This window comes from Fukomys damarensis, unplaced genomic scaffold (genome assembly GCF_012274545.1).
Source record: "Fukomys damarensis isolate Sample0158 unplaced genomic scaffold, DMR_v1.0_HiC HiC_scaffold_21, whole genome shotgun sequence".
Taxonomy (NCBI): Eukaryota; Metazoa; Chordata; class Mammalia; order Rodentia; family Bathyergidae; genus Fukomys; species Fukomys damarensis.
In genome coordinates, this window is record NW_022900933.1 from 19,189,718 (window position 1) to 19,209,729 (window position 20,012).

At 36.8% G+C, this 20,012-nt stretch overlaps 1 protein-coding gene and 1 pseudogene across 4 annotated transcripts in view; both read right to left on the bottom strand.

The window, feature by feature from the left end:
- Window positions 1–20,012, bottom strand: part of Noxred1 (NADP dependent oxidoreductase domain containing 1) — a 32,726-nt gene that overhangs the window by 1,057 nt on the left and 11,657 nt on the right. For all 4 annotated transcript variants that reach the window (XM_010645578.2, XM_010645577.2, XM_033766699.1 and 1 more), the window contains 4 exons: window positions 12,674–12,876; window positions 9,986–10,166; window positions 9,290–9,441; window positions 8,482–8,704 (listed from right to left, as the gene is read on the bottom strand). In XM_010645578.2, coding sequence (XP_010643880.1) covers window positions 8,482–8,704; window positions 9,290–9,441; window positions 9,986–10,166; window positions 12,674–12,876 — 759 coding nt within the window. The remainder of the gene's footprint in view (window positions 1–8,481; window positions 8,705–9,289; window positions 9,442–9,985; window positions 10,167–12,673; window positions 12,877–20,012) is intronic.
- On the bottom strand, window positions 18,381–18,997 carry LOC104877207 (annotated as a pseudogene).

Consider the following 20,012-nt stretch of genomic DNA (forward strand, 5'->3'; position numbering starts at 1 on the left):
CAGCAAAAACCTGTATCTAGGCATTTTAAAACTATAGAAAATCAAAGATAAGAATCCTGAAAAAAAAAAAGGAAAACACACTGTACATATATGGGGAAGAAAGATATGAATTAAAAACTGACTTCTCTTTAGAGCCATGCAAGTAAGAAGAGAGTAGAAATTATCCTTCAAAAGTGAAGAAGAAATAAATACTTTTTTAAAAAATCAAAGAAATTTGTTGCCAGTTCTTTAAACCAAAGGGAAATGATATTGGTCAAAAACTTGGAGGGCCTGGGATTTATTAGCTCAGTGGTTCTTCCTGCTGCCTGCCTTGCAAGTGCAAGGTCCCGAGTTTGATCCCTGGTACAAACAAAAACAACTTGGATCTACATAAAGAAAGGAAGAGCACTGAAGGAACAAATGAAGGTAAAATAAAACTTACATTTTCCTTATTCTTAATTTATCTAACATGTAACAGTTTATTCAAAATAATAGCAACAGTGTATTGTATATTGGCACATGTATGAGTGAAATGAATGACAGCAATGGTATAATTAATAGGAGGAGAAGGCTGGGGATTTAGCTCAGTGGTGCCACTGTGCTAGGGATTGAACACATTGTCCTGAGTTCCATCCCCAATACCCACCCCCCTAAAAAAGGAAGAGGAAACAGGACTATCTTATACAAAAGTCAAATATCTTTTCTGATAACCAATGTCTTGGTCTATTTTCTGTTGCTGTCACTGAATACTTGGTAATTTATCCAGGCTTAGTATTCAAATGTATTTAGTTCATAGTTCTGGAAGCTGGGAATTGCAAGAGCTGGATTATAATGTGGTGGAGGACATCATATGGCAAAACAGAGCAACCACGTCACCTCAGGTCTCTCTTCCTCTTCTTATGGAGAATGCAGTCACGGGCACTTGCCCTCATGACCTCATCTAACCTGAAACATCTTCCAGAGGCTCTGCTTCCAAGTTCATTGACATATGGCTTTGGGTATTAAACTTCAACCTGGCTTTTGGAAGGAGCAAATATCCAGACCACAGCAAACAGCAATGAATAAGTATAATTTGAAATTAAAAACACAGTCTCATTTACATTGGTACTCCCCCCAAAAATACTTGAATATAAATCTTACAAAATATTGTACAAAATCTATACAAAGACAAGCTGTAATGAAAGAAATCCACCACAAAACAAATGTAGAGAAATTTCGTGTTCATGGATAGGAAGACAATAGTTTCAAATGTCAGCTCTTCCCAATTTGATTTTCAGAGTCAATGCAATCTCAATCAAAGTCCCAACAAGCTATTTTGTAAGTATTAAATTAATTCTAAAGTTTATATGGACGGGTAAAGATTCAACAATAGCCAGCTCACTATAGTATTGAAAGAGAACAAAGTCAGAAGATTGATATACCCTCTTTAAGACATAAAATATTAAAGCCACAGTAATGGGGCATAGCGGCACATGCCTGTAATCCCAGCACTCAGGAGGCTGAGGCAGGAGGATCACTACAAGTTTATGTCCAACCTCGACTACATAGTGAGTTCAAGGCCAGCATGAACTATGCAGCGATACCTTGTCTCAAAAAAAAGCTGGGTCCTTAGCTCAGTGGTGCTGCTGCCTGCCTCAGAAGTGTGAGATCCCGAGTTCAATCTCCAGCACCAAAAAAAAAGAGAGAAAGAAATAGATCAATGGACTAGAAAGATGCCAGAAATAGACCCCAAGTAAATATAATTAACTGCACTTTGACAAGGAAACAAAAGCAATACAATGAAGAAAACAGTGTTTTCAAGAAATAATAATAAACCTGGACATACACGTGAAAAAAATAATATAGACACATACCTTATACCCTTCATAAAAATTAACTCAAAATGTATCACTAATTTAAGCCAGTATGGCAACACAATCCCAGCGTGAGGGAGGCTGAAGCAAGAGGATTGTCATGAATTTGAGACTAGCCTGAGCTGTATCCTAAGTTCAAGGCCAGCCTGAACTACATAACAAGACACTGTTCTCAAAACCTAAAAAAACTAAAACAAGCAAAAAAGAAAAACCCACAAATTTAAATGCAAAATGTGTAATTATAAAAGTCCCAGAAAATAATAGGAAAAATATCTAGAGGACTCCCCAAAGGGGAGTTGATAGTGACTTTTTAACTGTAATGTGAAAAGCATGATCCATAGAAGATAGAATTGATAAATGGACTTAATTAAAATTAAAAACTTCTGCTCCATGAAAATAATGTCAAGAATTAAAACACAAGCCAGAAAATACTTGCAAAGGATACATCTTTGTTATCCAAAATATACAAAGAACTCTTAAAACTGAACAATATAAAAATGAAGAACTCGAATTAAAAATAAATAAAAGATATTGGTACCTCACCAAAAAAGATGTGCATGTGGCAAATAAACATATTAAAAGATCTTCAACATTAGGCAGTCTCAAATTAAAACAGCAATGAGACAACCATCCACTCCTATTAGAAGTGCCCGAGTCCAAACACTGACAACAATAAATACTGGCAATAGTAGCTCATAAATAAAGCTTAAATAAATATGAAAGAATCAGAATTATCCCAAGCATATAATCAGATCATAGTGCAATAAAACTAGAAATCAAGGCAAAAGAGACCAAAGAAACTATGCAAATACATGAAGATTAATCAATATACTTTTGAATAATCCGTAGATCACAAAAGAAATCAGTTCTTGGAATCAGATGATAATGCTAGTACAATAAACCAGAAACTACAGAATGCAATGAGAGCAGTCTTAAGAGGAGAGTTTATAGCCATGAAAACCCACACCAGAAAAACAAAGTGAGCTCAAATAAATAACATAGTTATATACACCTCAAGGTCTTAGAAAAGCAAGAATAATCCAATTACTCTAGAAAGAATGACTGTCCTCAAGAAATAATAGCAAGTAGTAACAAATAATGAGTCTGAGAGAAAAGGAAACCTTCTACATTGTTGGTGGGTCTATAAATTAGTGGTGGATATAAGGATGAAGATTCCTCAAAAAATGAAATTGGAAATTCCATTTGATCGAGCTGTTTCCCTTCTATGTATCTTCCTGAAAAAGTTAAAGACATCATGGACCAGGATATAGCTCAGTGGTGCTGCACCTGCCTGCCAAGAGCAAGGTCCTGAGTTCAACCTCTGGTACCCATGGCCCAAAATTACAATGATAATGCATACTCATCTTTATAGCCATAGAACTCATAATAGCTAAATCTTGGAAATGGCCTATATATCCATCAACAGATGATAAATTGATACAAAAAATGTGATATTTACACAGTGGAGTACTACTTTGCCATAAAAAGGTCATTTGTGAAAAAAATGAATACACCTTGAGAACATAGAATTACATAAAATAAATCAGATACAGAAGTTTAAATAATCAAATGGTTTCTCTTTTATGAAAAGAACCATAAACAAAGAGCAAAATAAAAAATAAATAATAGGAAACAAGGAGCTAGATCTTTTGCAAATAGGAATGGAGCCAGAGGGAGGCAGGGGAGGTGAAAGGGATGCAAAAAGAAGATGTATTATGTATATATACACCAATTCCCCCAATATGAATGTAATCATTATGTACTGCAAACCTGTACTAATAAAAATAATTTTTAAATGCACATTCTGATTCCATCGGCCTAGGGTGCCAGATTCTGTATTTCTGAATAAACTTCCAGATAATGCCTATGGATACCAGTATTTTGAGAAGCAAGGCTGTAACAGATTGGACTCACAGAAGGACTTTGTACCTCCTAAAAATGTAGTCATTATCTCAAAGGCAAATAGCATATACCTGAAGGGGTTAGATAAAAATTTTCTCAGCTGTTGTTTCTATTATGAAAATGCGATTGAAACTAAATGAGCCATAAATATTCAAGAAGAAAAAGAACCACAAAATAAACCAAAAAAATGAAGGAGCTAATTAGTAAAGATAAAAACGGAAATTTTTGAATTAAAAAAGCCTTAATATAAACTATGTGCTTTCCTTTTTAAAAAATAATTGTTTTGACTTGTATCTAGATCTTTCCCCAAAACCTCATGTGGACATAGGTGGGGAGTTTCAAAGATGGCTGGATTAGGTAAATTATGCTGATATTAAGGGTGCACTACTTTGGGTGTAGGTGGCATTCCCCCCAGAGGCAGGTAACCTGGATGGAATATAAAGGGAGAGAAAGAAGCTGTCATTTCTTGCCACTTGCTGACTTCTGCCTGCCTGGCCATACCGTGAACTGTTTTTCCTCTGTGATGCTCCTGGGCGATGAGACCCTGCCTTGGAGCCAGCCAGCTATGGACTGAAACCTCTACAAACTGAGCTACAATAACTGAGCTCCTTTAACTTTGGCTGTCAGGTATTTTGTCTCAGCAATTAGAAAAGTAACTAAGACAATGTTTTTTAGAGTCATGAGCCAAACAAAGTCAACACATGCCTTTTGTCTAAAATGAATTTTAAGGCTTTTTTAGTCCACTCATTTTTTTTAGTTCACTCTTCCTTTTTTTTTTTTCTTTGCAGCTTATTTGTTGAAGAAATTTGGTTGCTTATCCTATAAAGCTACCTGTATTGTTTTTTTAAAATTACATGCTATATAATTTTTCATACTTTCCTTCACTTGATTTCTCTTTGAAAAGGTTATTAGATGTAGACATTAGCTCAGGTCTGATTTTTTTAATGACAAGAATATCTACTTTTATTCAGAAATACTTTTTCATTGACTAGAGGATTTAGCCTGATCTATTCATTATAAAGTACTCCCAGCAATTTTTACCCATCACTCCTTCATTTAAGGAGCTTTTAAATTGGTAAGTAGTAGCAGAAGCCAAAAGTAAACATATTAGTTAATGATTTAATATTAAAAACATAGCTTATTAGGGCCAGGGATTTGGCTCAGTGGTTCCGCTGCCTGTCTCACAAGTGCAAGGTCCTGAGTCCGATCCCCAGTACCAAAAACAAAAAACAACAACAAAAATAGCTTATTCCAAGAGGAACACAAGTTTGAGCCCAGCCTGGATAACTTAGGGACTTACAGACTTAGTGACTTAGGGACTTTCTATTTAAAAAGAAAAAGCTTTGAAATTCTAAATATGACAGTAAACATGAAAATATGATAGTAAAAGCAAAATAGTTGAAGAAATTTCTCAGAAAGCAGAGAAAAAAAGACAGATACTAAAAACAGGAAAGACAAATCAGAAGACCTAGCCAAGAAGTCCAATCTTTAATGAATAAAAATACTAGAAAGAGAAACAGGGAAAATGAGGAAGGGAGGAAATTATCACAAGTATGACTGAAGAAAATGGGAGTATTTTTTTTTTCTGTTTTTAGTTTTTATTTGTTTGTTGTGATGCTGGGGATTGAATCCAGGGCCTCATGCATTCTAGATAAACTCTCTTCCACTGGGCTATTCCCCAGCCCCAAAACTAGAGAATTTAAGTTGCAAAATCCCAGTGCATATGCTGTTTCTTTTATGGGTGGCAGTGATGTGAGTATTTGCTTTACTTCATTAAATGGTATATTTTTGAATTTATGGAGTCAATTTTTCTATGCTACATTTCACAATATTTTTATGGTTAAGAGAACAATAAAAGGCCCACCAAGTGCACAGCAGTTAATTACAACATCATAAAATTTCAAGATACTGAGGTTGAAAGATCCCACAAAGCTGGGCATGGTGACACATGCCTATGATCCTAGCTATTTGATTGAAAATACTTCTTTTTTTTTTTTTTTTGGTACCGGGGATTGAACTCTGGTCCTTGCGCTTGCAAGGCAGGCCACCAAACTGCTGAGCTAAATCCCCGGCCAATCCTAGCTATTTGGGAGGATGAGGTAGGAGGATTGCAAGTTTGAGGGCAGCCTACAAAACTTGGTGAGACCTTGTCCAAAAAATTTTAAAGGGCTGGAGATGTATATCAAAGACCAGTTATCGTGAGCCCAGCTGTAGGTATTGATGTCCTACAAGACAGTACAATGAGAGAGACAGAGAGAGAGAGAGAGAGAGGAAGAGGGAGGGAGGGAGGGAGAGAAGGAGGAAGAAGAAGAAGAGGAAGAAGAGGAGGAAGAGGAAAGGGAGGAAGAGAGGGAAACAAAAGACACAGAAACTGAAACAGAGAGCAGAGAGCAGGCTGATCTCAGCTGTTCTGGGCAGCAAAGACAAAAGGCACCAAAGACATCCAATATTTATTCATAATAAGCGTGGGAAGAAGGGGAGGAGGGTCTGCTTTGGAACACCTGGTGATAGTGGATATCGCAGGCAGGACTGTAAAAGGGAGGCAGTATATCTTGCTGAAGAGAAAAGATGGGTGATTCAAAGGGAAAGAATTTAGTTGGAGTCAGGATGACCTTGGCTGGAAATTAACTCAGCAGGGCTCTGCTACTTCACGGACTAGGAGTTAAGTCTTGGTAACAGCCATTAGCAAAGGAGCTATACTTGCCCAACTCTGCTATCTGAAATGCCCATTTGAGTCACGTAAAGCTTTAGTTGAACCCCTAATACAGCCAAGTTATGGAAAGGCAAGAGACCTGTGCCACTTTAACCCTGCCAATACTGTGCAGAGATGTCTGCTACAGATGGAGCTCAGTGGCACAGCACTTGCATGATTCAATCAATCCCCAGTATGGGGGAAGAGGAAAGAAACAGGTTTCAGGAAAAAGATCAAGAATTACTACTATAATTCTCAACAGAAACTCTGGAAGCTAAAAGACAATGGAGCAGTATCTCAAAATTCTTTTGGAAAATTATTTCCAATCTAGGCTTCTATACTTGGCTATAGTCTTCATAGATTATTAGGAATAAAAACATGCTCACATATAACAAGTCTTTAAAAATTACTTCCAATACTTTTCTCAGGAAGCTACTGTAGGACATGTTCCATCAAAACAAAAAATAAACTATCACAGAAGAAGAATGGTCCAGGAAACAAAATAATAGAGAAGTGAGGGGAATCCTCAGAAAAAGAAAGAAGAAAACTCCTCAAACAAAAACTATATCATAGGACTAGAAATTAAACTGTCCATTTGTGACTGAAATTAAAAAAAAAAAAAGATGAGAGAAGAATCAAGGACTATTTCCAGGGTGCTGGCCTGAACTTGGTGGATTATCATGTAACTAGATAAGAAACAGCGTAGAAGCATCAGCTTCAGTACAGACCTCCTGTTGCATACCAAAATCAGGTGTGTTTTGGGACATGCTAAATTGCAGAGGAGACAGTAAGCATGTGCTTATCCAGGCACAGCAATGACATAGAGTTGTGTGCTATCAGAGTAAAGATGGCAACCTATGTTCACAAAGTAGAAAAGATTACCCAAGAACAAGTGTAGAATAAAAAGAAAATAGGGCCTAGGGTAGAGCCCCACAGACCCCCAGATTTGAAATGCAATAGAAGAAGAACTAGCACAAAAGAAGAGCCAGAGAAACAGGAAGAAAATGAGGGGATATTTATATCCCCTCATTTTTATCATGAAGGCTAAGAGAAGAGATTGCTTCAAAAAGGGTAGCACATTCAATAGTCAGGGGAGAAAAGGAGTTAAGTGTCCTGCAGGGCTGGGGATTTAGTTTGTGGTTCTGCCACCTGCCTCACAAGCACAAGGACCCGAGTTCGATCCTCAGTATCCCCCCCAAAAAAGTATCTTGCAAATCTATGACACGGAAGTCACTAGTAACAAGAGCAATAGTTTTTACATATTAGATTCTCAAATATGAAAAGGGCTAATTTTATAGTTATCAAGGCATAGAGAAAAGGCACTCTCATGGTTGGGAAAACGTTTTGAGGAGCATACAATATATATCAAACAAATTTTATATATATGAATGATCTCTAACCCAGAAATTCGTCCACATATTTAATAAAAAATATGCAAAGCAGCCTTCTGTGCAAAATTTGGGGTAGGGAAAAGGAACTACATCTTTATCAAGTGGAAATAGGGGGAATAAGTTTAATTAAGTAAATGTAACAGTGGAAGCTATGCAACTGCTCATCAATGAAGTAGATATGATTACACTAACATAGAATGGTATCTGTGTTCTGGGAAGCGAAAAATTAATATAGGTAGTTCTCCGGTTTCTAGCACCATACATAGGAGTAGATATGTACATATGTGTATTATAATGACAATAAAAATATATGTTTGTAATGCATTGACAGAAAAGACAGAAAAACTTTTAGAAGTAAAATCTATGAAATGGGATTTGGGAGGCAAAGGAGACTTTCACTTTCCCAGTGGTTGATTTTTTTCTAAAAATGTATTATTCTATCAATTTTTTGTTTCTTGTTTTGGGTTATTTTATTTATTTATTTTTGGTATTGGGGATTGAACTCAGGACCTTGTGCTTGTGAGGCAGGCTCGGCCTCAGTGAGCTAAATCTCTGGCCCTATTTTATCAGTTTTAAAAGAGAATACGAAAGGATAAAACAAAAAAGCATCCGCCAAGACCAGAGTATGGGAGAAATCTGAATGGCCAGCTGTGAGACATCTTACCTTTTCTGAAATATGTTCTTTACATAGACTGTGTTGACAAAATCTATTAACTGAAATTTGGGGCAAGATGCTTCATCTGTTTTACAGTCTTTGTGGTGCATAGAGAGAAACACTTTATTCAGAAGCTGCAGCACTTGTGAATGGGCCATGTTGCTTGCTGTACCGATATTTAGGAGTGCGTAGAACACTCCCTCCAACCATTTGATATTAAGGGTTATTCCACCTACACATCAATAAAAAGATAACTAATAGTTAGCAGCAGGAAACACAGTTGCAGGGAACATAGAATAAACCCCAGCCTGTGACTAGAAGCCACCTTTCTGTCAATACAGGTTGCTAATATGGACCTCAAGGTAAGTAAACACTCTTCTCTCCTAGGCCAACAGCTCTCTTTGCCCTTTATAACACATTGTGTTTGACTATACCAAAGAAGTACAGATGCCACTAAAGTAGAGATTACTAACGGCAAAAGTTCCTCCAGAATGATCTTTGCCAATGAGAAAGAGGATCTGGGGCAAATGTAAAATTATAATGAGGAAAAGCCATTTATTTCATCCCTAGACATTGCATTTCCCTGTTTAAATTGGGTGTTTTCAGTTCTTCCTCAAGGGATCAAATCATTAGTCCTCTCAACTCTTCCTAATGAAGGCTGTTTCTATCACCACTGTTCCCAGACCAAATTTAAATGGCAGAAAATGTGTCTAACTTGTGCTCTACCCACCACCCCCAACACACAGCATAGGGATTTAACAATACAGCAACCCATTAAGGGGAATATAATTTTTAAAAGAATGCTATTAACTATTACCGGCAGGACTGTAAGGGCAGGTAGCCCGAAGAATCACGGGATCTTGGAGAGCAGCTGTGATTTCTTTATTGGCCCCCCAGATGTTGTCAGAATCCTCAGCACACTGATACTTAGGCCGCAAAATATTGGTGGTGTTCAGTAAGAGTTTCAACCTGGAAGCCACCAAGACAGGGAGTGGACTACTAGGCCTGGAATACATTTAACCCGCGCAAACAGATTCCTGCATAGCGCTGCTCAGAGGTAAAGCAGGTCTGGATCTGTGCTGAGGTCACCAATTAGATTGTTCATCCATCTTCCTAACAAATGCTCATCGAATGTTATAATGTGTCAAGCACTGTGACAGACACTACAACTACAAAAATAATATTGGACACATTTTCAGTAAATTTTCATGTTGTTAACTGGTAGTTTCTCTACTTGTTGGTACACAGAGGGATATTATTAAGCTCCACATAGTGGGGAGGTAATATAGTAAGTTCTATGTATTTGTATAGCAAGGAAAATAACCCATTCACAAGTACTATTTGGGGGAAATGTGGAAGACACAATTGGAAATGTGAGTTGGACCCTTCTGCAGACCAATCAGCCTCCTCCTCATCACTGTAATGACCAAACTCCAAGGGGCTGTGGTGGAGTTGGGAAGTAGAGGTCAAAGGTGAGGTGAGCATCAGTTCTGGTCTCATCTTAACAAGATACCTGGGGAGTGGGATGGCAGACACAAAGCTGTACACAATGCAGTTCTTCTTAAGGCTGTATTGAATGTCTAAGCAGATTGGAGGCAGCTGAGATGGCAAGCAGCAGAGGAATATCATGTTGGCCCAATCTACCAGATAAGAGTTGCGGTAGAAGCACTGGATCCCCAATTTCTGGAACTCAGCTGGGAAGGATAAGGAAAGACAGAAAGAGCACAGTATAAAGGCATTTTACCCAAACATCGGTCATGGGCAGATGATCATTATTTTATCTCAGTAAAGCTACCCAAGCATTATTGTTGCATAAACCAGAAGACATTCTTATCTGCCTTCGATAAAGTACGTAGCAATATCCTAACCCCATTACTAAAGCCGCTGGGGCCACTGCTTGGGATTATGATAATTCACCATTAGCTAACTATTAGACCAAATGCTAATTTAATTTTTAAGGAAGACAAAAACCTATGTGAAACCTTTTGATTCAATTTACTAAAGTCTTTTCATGTGCCAGATAATGTACTTTATTATATTATTTAAGGTAGAGACTAATAGTGTACCCATATCATAGATGAGAGAACTGAGGCTTCAGGAGGTCTGGCTTCAGGAAGCTATGTGACTTGCCCAAAGCAACATAGCTCACTGGCTTAAGTTGGTAAGACTAGGAGAGTGGAAGAGTAGAAAGTGGAGACTGGGCAAATTTGGAAAGATGTCCCAGTTTCTCTAAAGTATACACAACTTAATGATTTTTTGTGTGTTTGTTGTTTTTTGTTTTTCTGGTACTGGGGATCAAACTTGGGACCATGCACTTGCCAGGCAGGCAGCAGCACCACTGAGCTAAATCCCTGGCCCCAGCACAACTACGTGTTAATAGGATTTTTTTTTTTTGTAAATGTAGAGCAGCATGCTGGGTATGGTGGTGCACACCTAATATCCCAAAACTCTGAGAAGCTGAGGTAGGAGGGTTGCAAATTGAGACTAACCTGGGAAACTTAGTGACAAGGTCAATAGAAAAAAGAAGAAGAAAAAAAAAAGAATGGGCTGGGATGTAGCTCAGTGTGAAAGCCCTGGGTTTACTCCTTGGTACTGAAATAAATAAATAAATGTGATAACATGTATTTGCATAACAACACTCGCTGGTCACTGGTAGTTAATCATTTGTATTCACTGCAACATGAATTTTTGAAGAAATTTAAAATGTATATTTGGTAGCATATTTTAAGTATTAGTGAAAAATAGAATATGACAAACATTGGAGATGTGAGTTTTTTGCTTTTGTTTTTGTTTTTGATACCAAGGATCTAACTCATGACTTTGTACTTGCAAGGCAAGTGTGATGCCACTGAGCTAAATCTCCAGCCAGACATGCGAGTTCTTATTATAATGACCAAAAACAGATGAAAAAAGCGATGCTGAGGTTATCTGGATATTCATAAATCTGGAATATAGATAATACAAGATTAGGGCCGGGGATTTATCTCAGTGGTTCCAGCGCCTGCCTCACAAGCACAAGGACCCAGGTTTGATCCCCAGTACCAAAAAAAAAAAAAAATAGATAATATAAGATTAGAAAGCAGGCAAATCTGGGGGTGGGGGGTTGGTACACACTTGTAATCTCAGCACTAAGGGAGCCTGAGGCAGGAACATTAAAAATTTGAGCTTGTCCCAGCCTAGGTATTTAATGACTTAGCAAGACCCTGTCTCAAAGAAAAGAAGAAAAAAAAAAAAGAAAAGAGAAGAGAAGAGAAGAGAAGAGAAGAGAAGAGAAGAGAAGAGAAGAGAAGAGAAAAAAAAAGCAGTGTCAGGCATGGTGGTGCATGCCTGTAATTCGAGCACTTGGGAGGCTGAGACAGGAAGATCACTGGGAGTTAAAGTCCAGCCTGGACTATATACCAGGACCTTGTCTCAAAAGAAAAAAAAATCAAGATACAAACAACTACATTTGTATCAGTATAAATGACTGATATAATCAAAGAAAAAATGGGAAGAAACTGCTAACCCTGGTAAGATTATAAGTAGTTATTTTCTATAATATCCATGTGATTTTTGAATTATATTTTTTGTACTTTTAATTATTGAAGTATAATTTACATATAGTACCACACACAAATCTGAAGTATATAGTTTGAACAGTTTTGACAAATGAATATATTCATGTAACCCATACTTCTCTCAAGATATAAAACATTTCCATCTCCCTGGAAAATTCTTCAGGCCCTTTCTCAGTCCATCTCCTCAGAAGCAATCATTGCATTTATTTCTATAATGGCCTTTATTTATTTCTATCATACAGATTAGTGAATGGAATCATTATAAAACATGTTTTTAGATTTCAGTAGTTTTGAAAATATAGGGCCAAATGAAAATACCTGGAACTGTTTAATGTCCACTAGACTAACTCCTCCAGTTAAAAGATTTGAATTCTGGATGGAAAGCTTCCTATACACAGACCCAGAAAAATAATTGACCACCAAAGGCACAAGGAGGAGAGATGGATATAAAACATTTAAGTGGAGAAAAAAGTTGCTTTAAGCAACAAGTTTAAAAGCCTTCTTTCTTTTTTTCTCAGAACTAGCAAGCTCGGAACTGTGCATTCTGCACACAAATATTCCTTTTTCAAGGGCCCCTTTCAGAATGGCTTTGTCAACACATAACCAAAACAATCAAACCCCCTATGTAACACACTGTTCCTCACTCAAGGCCTCTGGCCTCCGAGTGGAGATGCGCAGGCTCTCAGCAGGGAGGGGGACAAGCGTCAGCAGTGCACACGTCAGCTGCTTCCCAAGATGGCCACCTCCAATGATGCCCACTTTTAACTTCTCATCGTCGTCAGTAGAGGCCAAATCAAGTGATCCAACTGAGAGTGATCTGGAACTTTGATTCTCATATATTACTTCTCTGAAGAATGAACAAACACATACATAAATACATGCTTACATTGTGGCTCTTCTTGTCAACCTCTAATATTCTCTGCATTCATTTTCTCAAATAGAAGCCTGGTGGCACCTTAAGTATCTCACAGATAGTATTTTAACTGTGTGTCATTTATCCAGTCTTTTAGGGGATGAAATGTTTCTCTTGAGTAAATTTTCTAAAAACTAAATCACACCCATTTTTCAAGGGATCAAAACTAGATTATAATACTTATTTTCAATTACAATACTTTTTTCGATTATAATACTTTTAAATGCACATCTTTTTTTTTTTTGCATGTACTATGTATGTTCCTGCTAGCTTAGACACAAGGCCCGAATATTTATCACATCACTGACTTAGGACCAGTGTAAAGAGTCACTGTTGCACACCATACTGTGTAACCGTTTCCTTTATTTTCTTGTGTTCTAGGCAGAGAGCTGTCAACATTTTTATCATCGTGGTAAAAAAAAGAGAGAGAGAGAAAAGCACCTAGCATAAAATTTATTACCTTAACCACTTTAAGTGTCCATTGTGTTAACTATGAACATATGGACAGGGATTTAGCTAAGTGGTTCTGCCACCTGCTTCGCAAGCGCAAGGAACTCAAGTTCAATCCCTGGTACCAAAAACAGAAAAAGAAAAAAAAAAAAAAAAAGAAAGAAAGAAACTATGATCACCATTGTGCATCAGATCTCTAGAATCTTTCATTCTGCAAAGCAGAACAACTCATTTCCTCTTCTCCCGATGGCAATTATCATTCTACTTTTTTTTTTATTTAGCTATTTTCGATACCTCTTTCAAGTAGAATCATGCAGTACTTTGTTTTTGCAACTGGCTTATTTCACTTAGCATAATATCTTCAAGCAACATCCATGTTGCAGTGTATGAGAGAATTTCCTTCTTTTAAAAGGTAAATAATATCCTACTGTGTTATTATATATTACATTATATTATATATACAATACAATTTCTTTATCTATTCATCGGGTTATTGGGAATGCTGTAATAAACATGAGTATGCAAATATCTCTTTGAGATCCTGTTTTCAGTTCTTTAGGATATACACCCAGAAACACAATTTCTGGAGCATATGGCAATAGTGTTTTTAATTTTTGAGGAACTTCCATACTGTTTTCCATAGTGACCATCCAGTCTTTTTTTTTTTTTTTTTTTTTTTTGGTGCCAGGGATCAAACTTAGGACCTTGCACTTGAGAGGCAGGCACAGCGCTACTGAGCTAAATCCCTGGCCCAGTAGCTACACAGTCTTACATTCTTACCAATTGTGTACAAGGATTCCCATTTCTCCACATTCTCACTCAAAACTTAACTTCTGGTTTTCTAACAGTGGTCACTCTAACAGCTGGAAGATGGTAGATATCTCATTGTGGTTTTAATTTGCATTTTCCTGATGATTAATAATGGTTTCATATACCTGTTGGCCGTTTCTGTGTATTCTTTGAGACTGTCTATTGAAGTACCATTTCAAAAGATGAGTTATTTGGTTTGCTGTTGTAGGGGTTCCCTATATTCACTGGATGTTAACTTATCGTATATGATGCATAAATATTTTCTCCAAATCCCTAGGTTCTCTCTATATTCTGTTGTTTCCTTTGCTGTGCAAGCTTTTAAATTTGACATAGTCCCATTTGTCTATTTTTGCTTCTGTTGCATGTGCTTTTGGTGCATTTATGAATTCAAGCCAAACCCAGTCATGCAGTTTTCTCCCAGGAATTTTGCACTCTGGAGTCTTATATCTTTAGTGCATTTTAAGTTAACTTTTGTATGTGGTGCAATGTAAGAGCCCAGTTACATTCTTTTAGATATGCAAATCCAGTTTTTCTAAAACCATTTGTTGAGGAGACTATCCCTTTCTTTGTTGTGTAGCCATGGCACCCTGTTGAAGATCATTTGACTATTTATGTGAAGATTTATTTCTGGGCTCTATTTTTATTCTGGTGGTCAATGGTGGCATCTTTTTTTTTGTTTTGTTTTGGTATTGGGGATTGAACTCGGGCCCTTGCCCTTGTGAGGCAGGTGGCAGAACCACTGAGCCAAATCCCCGGCTTTGTGGACATCTGTATGAAAGTTCCAAGCTGTATTGATCCATTTATTTTGGTAATACACTTTGAAATAAATGGCTTCCAGCTTTGTTTTGCTTTCTCAAGATTGTTTTAGCTATTCTTTGAGGTTCCACATGAATTTTTGATGGTTTTTCTATTTTGACAAAAAAAGCCGTTTGGGATTCTGATACGATCACATTGAGTCTGTAGATTACTTTGGGTAATGTGAACATTTTAACACTATTAAATCTGTCAATCCATGAACACAAGAAATCTTTTCAGTTATTTGTGCCTTCTCAATCTCCTTCACCAGTGTTCTGTAGTTTTCAGTGTATAAGTATTTCATACCCTTGGTTAAGTTTATTACTAAGTAGTTTATTCTATTTGATGATGATGCTATAAATTGGGTTATTTTCTTCTCTCTGTGTCTGTGACTGTTTTTCTTTCTCCTGGAGTCTGAACCTCAAGCATGCTAAGCATATATCTACCACTTGAACTATACTCACAGTTGAGACTATTTTCTTAACTTTCTCTTCAGACTATTCATTATTAGAGTATAGAAATGCAATGGATGCTTGAATGCTGTTTACATATCCTATCCTACAACCTTTATGAATGTGTTTACTGGTTCTAACAATTTTTGTGGGGTCTTTAGAGTTTCTCCAGATAAAATCATCCCATTGTGAATAGATCATTTTAATTTTATTTCCCAATTTGGATGTCTTTTAGTTATTATTCTTGCCTAATTTCTCTGGCTATGGCTTCCAGTACTTTGTTGAATGAAAGTGGTGAAAGTGGGAATCTTTGCCTTGTTTATGATCTTAGATGAAAAGCTTTCAGATTTTCATCACTGAATGTGATGTTTTTTTTTTTCATATATGGCCTTTATTATGTTAAGGTAATTACTCTCTAATTAGGTAATTACTATTAAGGTAATTACTCACTAATCTCAAGTTTGCGGAGTGTTTTTATAATGAAAGGGTATTGAAATCTGTCTTGTAGATAGTAATAGTAAGTAATGGGCTTAATAGTAAGCCCATTTGTTTGAAATTTGGCTCAACTCTTCTTTATTGAATTATTATTATTATTATTATTATTATTGTTATTCCACTTGATCTATTTATGGCAGTGGGGTCTTGAGGTACCCACTAGAAGTGTGTTGATATTTGTCTGATCTTTTGTGTCCAGTTGTGCTTGTTTTATAAAGATGGGTGTGGTGATGTTTGATGCATATGTTTATAGTTGTTATTCCTTCTTGTTGAATTGTACCCTTAACCAATATGTACTGACCTTCTTTGACTCTTCTGATTAGTTTTGGCTTTAAGTCTACTTTGCCTGAAAATAAGATAGCTAGTACTGCTTGTTTGGGGGTTCTCACTTCACAGGATACTGTTTTCCATCCTTTGATTTTTTTTCATTTTCTTTTATTTTTAATTAATTTTATTGCTACATTTTAGATATACATAATAATCATATTCATCACAGGGACTTTATTTTTGTTTTGTTTTTGTTTCTTGGTACTGGGGATCGAACTCAGGACCTTGTACTTGCGAGGCAGGTTGCAGAAGTCACAGAGACTTTGTATCCATATGTAATAGATTTTGATTTTTCCCCAATCCCCTCCCCTCCTTATTTATAAAAGCTTTGTTTCCATTTTTTTTTCTTCTCTTCTTTTTTCCTTTTGCTCCATCCCCTCCCTTGTTCCCCTTCCCATTTTAACATTATCTTCCTATTTCACAATATTTATTATACATTTTGGGCCTTATTTACCTTTCCAACATCTCACACCAGAGAAACAATGCAATAGTTAAGCATGTGTGTCCAATTTATTTCACTACAGAGTATGGGCTCAAGGTGCATCCGTCTAACTAGAAACATCTCAAGTTTATCCTTCTTTACGCAGAGCAGTGCTCCATTATATTTTTAAACACAAACTACATCTGTTTCCGAGATTTTTAGTCCATGAATTTATTTTGTATTAAATGTGTTCCTTGTACACAACATACTATTGGATTTTGGGGGGTTGGTACTGGGGACTGAACTCAGGTCCTTGGGTTTGCGAGGCAGGCAGCAGAACCACTGAGCTAAATTCTAAGCCCTTGGATTTTGTTTTTTTTGTCCAATCTACCAGTTTTTCTTTTGATTGGGGAACTGAGACCATTTAGAATTGTTACTGAAAGGCACTGACTTATTCTTGTCATTGCATGGTGGTCATGAGTTTCTTAGGTACTCTTTGTCGTGGAAAGTCCTTTTACTCTAACAATTTTTTTTTTTTTTTTTTTGACGGTACTGGGTATTGAACTCAGGACCTTGCTCTTTTTTGTAGTTGAAAATATTTTATTTTTAAAGATGTAAACTTCTGAATTAAACATAATATATAGTATATATCTAAGAAATTGTTTTGTTTTATAATACAGGTAGTTTGAAAAACTTTTGACAATGAAATATCTTTTTTTTTTTTTTTTTTTTTTTTGGTACCAGGGATCGAACTCGGGTCCTTGTGCTTGCAAGGCAGGCGGTGGAACCACTGGGCTAAATTGCTGGCCTGGCAGTGAAATATCTTTTAAAAATGTTTTATAAATTCTAAAATACTTTAGGGAAGTATGGGGAAGGATGAGGAGCTAAATTATAATTTCATGGTCTCTAGTGCTTTTGGTTCACTCCAGTAATGTAAAGAGGGGTTCATAAAATAAATCACATTTTATGAAATCAAAGTGAGGAAAAGAACACTTCAGCCTGGGATCACCCCATCCATGAAGACCATAAAAAATATCATGTAAAAAACAAGACAATATAATCATATTACACTAAGATCCTACACTTAGTACCCTTAGTAACAGAGATATGTAATATAAAACTAGCTCTTAGTATTTATTCAACACCTACCATTTGCTATGCATTATAATAGATGCTTCACAATCATGATTTCTGATCCTAAAAACAACTCCCCTAGGCTGATGGTTAAGGGTATTTTTTTAATAGAAAAAGAAAGTGCTTATTAAAGTTGAATGACTTCTCCAAGAGCATAGAGCAGGGAGGAGGAAGAACTAGGGTATGAATACAAATTTTTTTCCACACATACAGCACTTACTATATGGAAAAATAGCTGAATAAATGGCACTTACTAATTGAGGCAAATTTCACTTGAGTCTGAGCTATGGCTACTATTCTTATATTCTATTATAATTCATTATATTTATAACAAAGAAAATTCACCATTTTCTTATGTCTAGAAAACAAGATGTTATCACAGATAACAATGATAAGCTACTCTTGTCCTCAGTTCCAATAATTTAGAACCTATCTCTCAGAACAAGAAGCCCTCTGATTCAAATATAAAAATAATTAAAGGAGCCAGGGATTTACCTCAGTGATTCTGCTGCCTGCCTCGCAAGCACAAAGGACCTGAGTTCGATCCTTGGTACAAAAAATAAAATGAAATATATAGAACAAGAGTATTCTATTTAGTCATGTCTTTTCACGCCCCATGGATTCCCCAACGTCTGCTTGATGAAATACCACAATCGCCATGGGCTCTACGTTCCTACAGTAGAGGAGTGTAGACTTTGCTGCTATCCCAAAACCCAAGGGGATGTCTGCCACGGAGTGCACCGCCACTCCCTGGTACTGAGAAGTATTTTCAGTGATCCGGCCCAGACCAGAATACATGGTTTCCATGCAGGAAGGACTGTTCTGCTCCAGGCTTTATCCACACTTTATACTTGGCAAAAGGTGCCAGATAATCCAGATCCTTAATGTGCAGCCGAAACTTGTGGGTCTTAGTGAATTTTCCCAAGCCGGTCCCAGCGACACCAGCTTGTCCCCGGAGATATTAGGGGACAGCTTCAGCATCTTCTCACTCACGTAGTACACCCAGATGTTGTTCAGCCTAAAACAGTATACGCTGTTGGGCCTGTCAACCAGCAGCTGAAGATTTTCCCCGATGTATTTTGCGATTTTGAAACATTACACGGGTCTCCTCTTCAGTTAAAGGGCCGCATTTCCCTGCTAGGTTGGAACACCGGACTCTAGGACCTTGCTCTTACGAGGCAGGCATGGTGCCTTTGAGCAAAATCCCGGGCCCTTTCTCTATCAACTTTAAAAGACAGTTTTGCAGGATATATCACTCTGGGCTCAAAGCTGTTTTCTCTTAGGGCTTGAAAAATTTCACTTTAAACTTTTCTGTCCTTTAAGGTTTGTGTTGATAAGTCTGCTGTAATTCTAATGGATTTAACTTTAAAAGTGTTTGTTGCTTTTTCTAACCTCTTTTAAGATTCTATCCTTGTGTTGGATTTCTTGGATCTTGTTAATGATGTGTCAAGGAGAGTTTCTTTTCTCACAATGGCTATTTGGGGTTCTATATGCCACATTTATCTGTATATTAAAAATTTCCCATATTTGGAAAGTTTTCTGCTATTACTTCTGTAAACAGGTTTTAAAATGCTATTTGTAATATATTTTGACTTTTTGCTAATTCCAATTAATCTTAGTCTTTTTTGCATCCTGTACCAGCTGTTGGACCCATTCATGTTTTCTTGTTTTTAAGGTATTTCTGAGTAATGGGTCACTGACACCAGCCCTGTCTTCTAGTTCTGACACTCTGTCCCCCATTGGTCACTTCTGCTGCCCACAGTTTCAATGATTTTTAATTTCCTGGATTTGTTTGATATCTTTTCATGAACTCCAAATTTTGCTAAGATGGTCATTCATGTTTTAATATTATTTTGGTTATCTCGGCTAGCTTTCCATTAGTATCTCCTTTAAACTCTGACAGTTTTGGGTTGTTTTATTTTTTATTTTTTTGGTATTGGGGATTGAACTCAGGACCTTGTGCTTGTGAGGCAGGTGGTGGCACAATTCAGCTAAATCCCTGGCCCAACTCAGATTGTTTTGTTTATTAAGTCCATTATCTGTTTAGTTATATCCTCTTTGAGTTGCCAAGCATCTTAATGATATGTTTTTTAAACTCCTTTGTTATCACTTTGAATAATTTAGATGTGTGGCTTTTGACTTCTTTCCCTATAATGTCACAGAAATCAGCGTTGGGGGAATAGGCA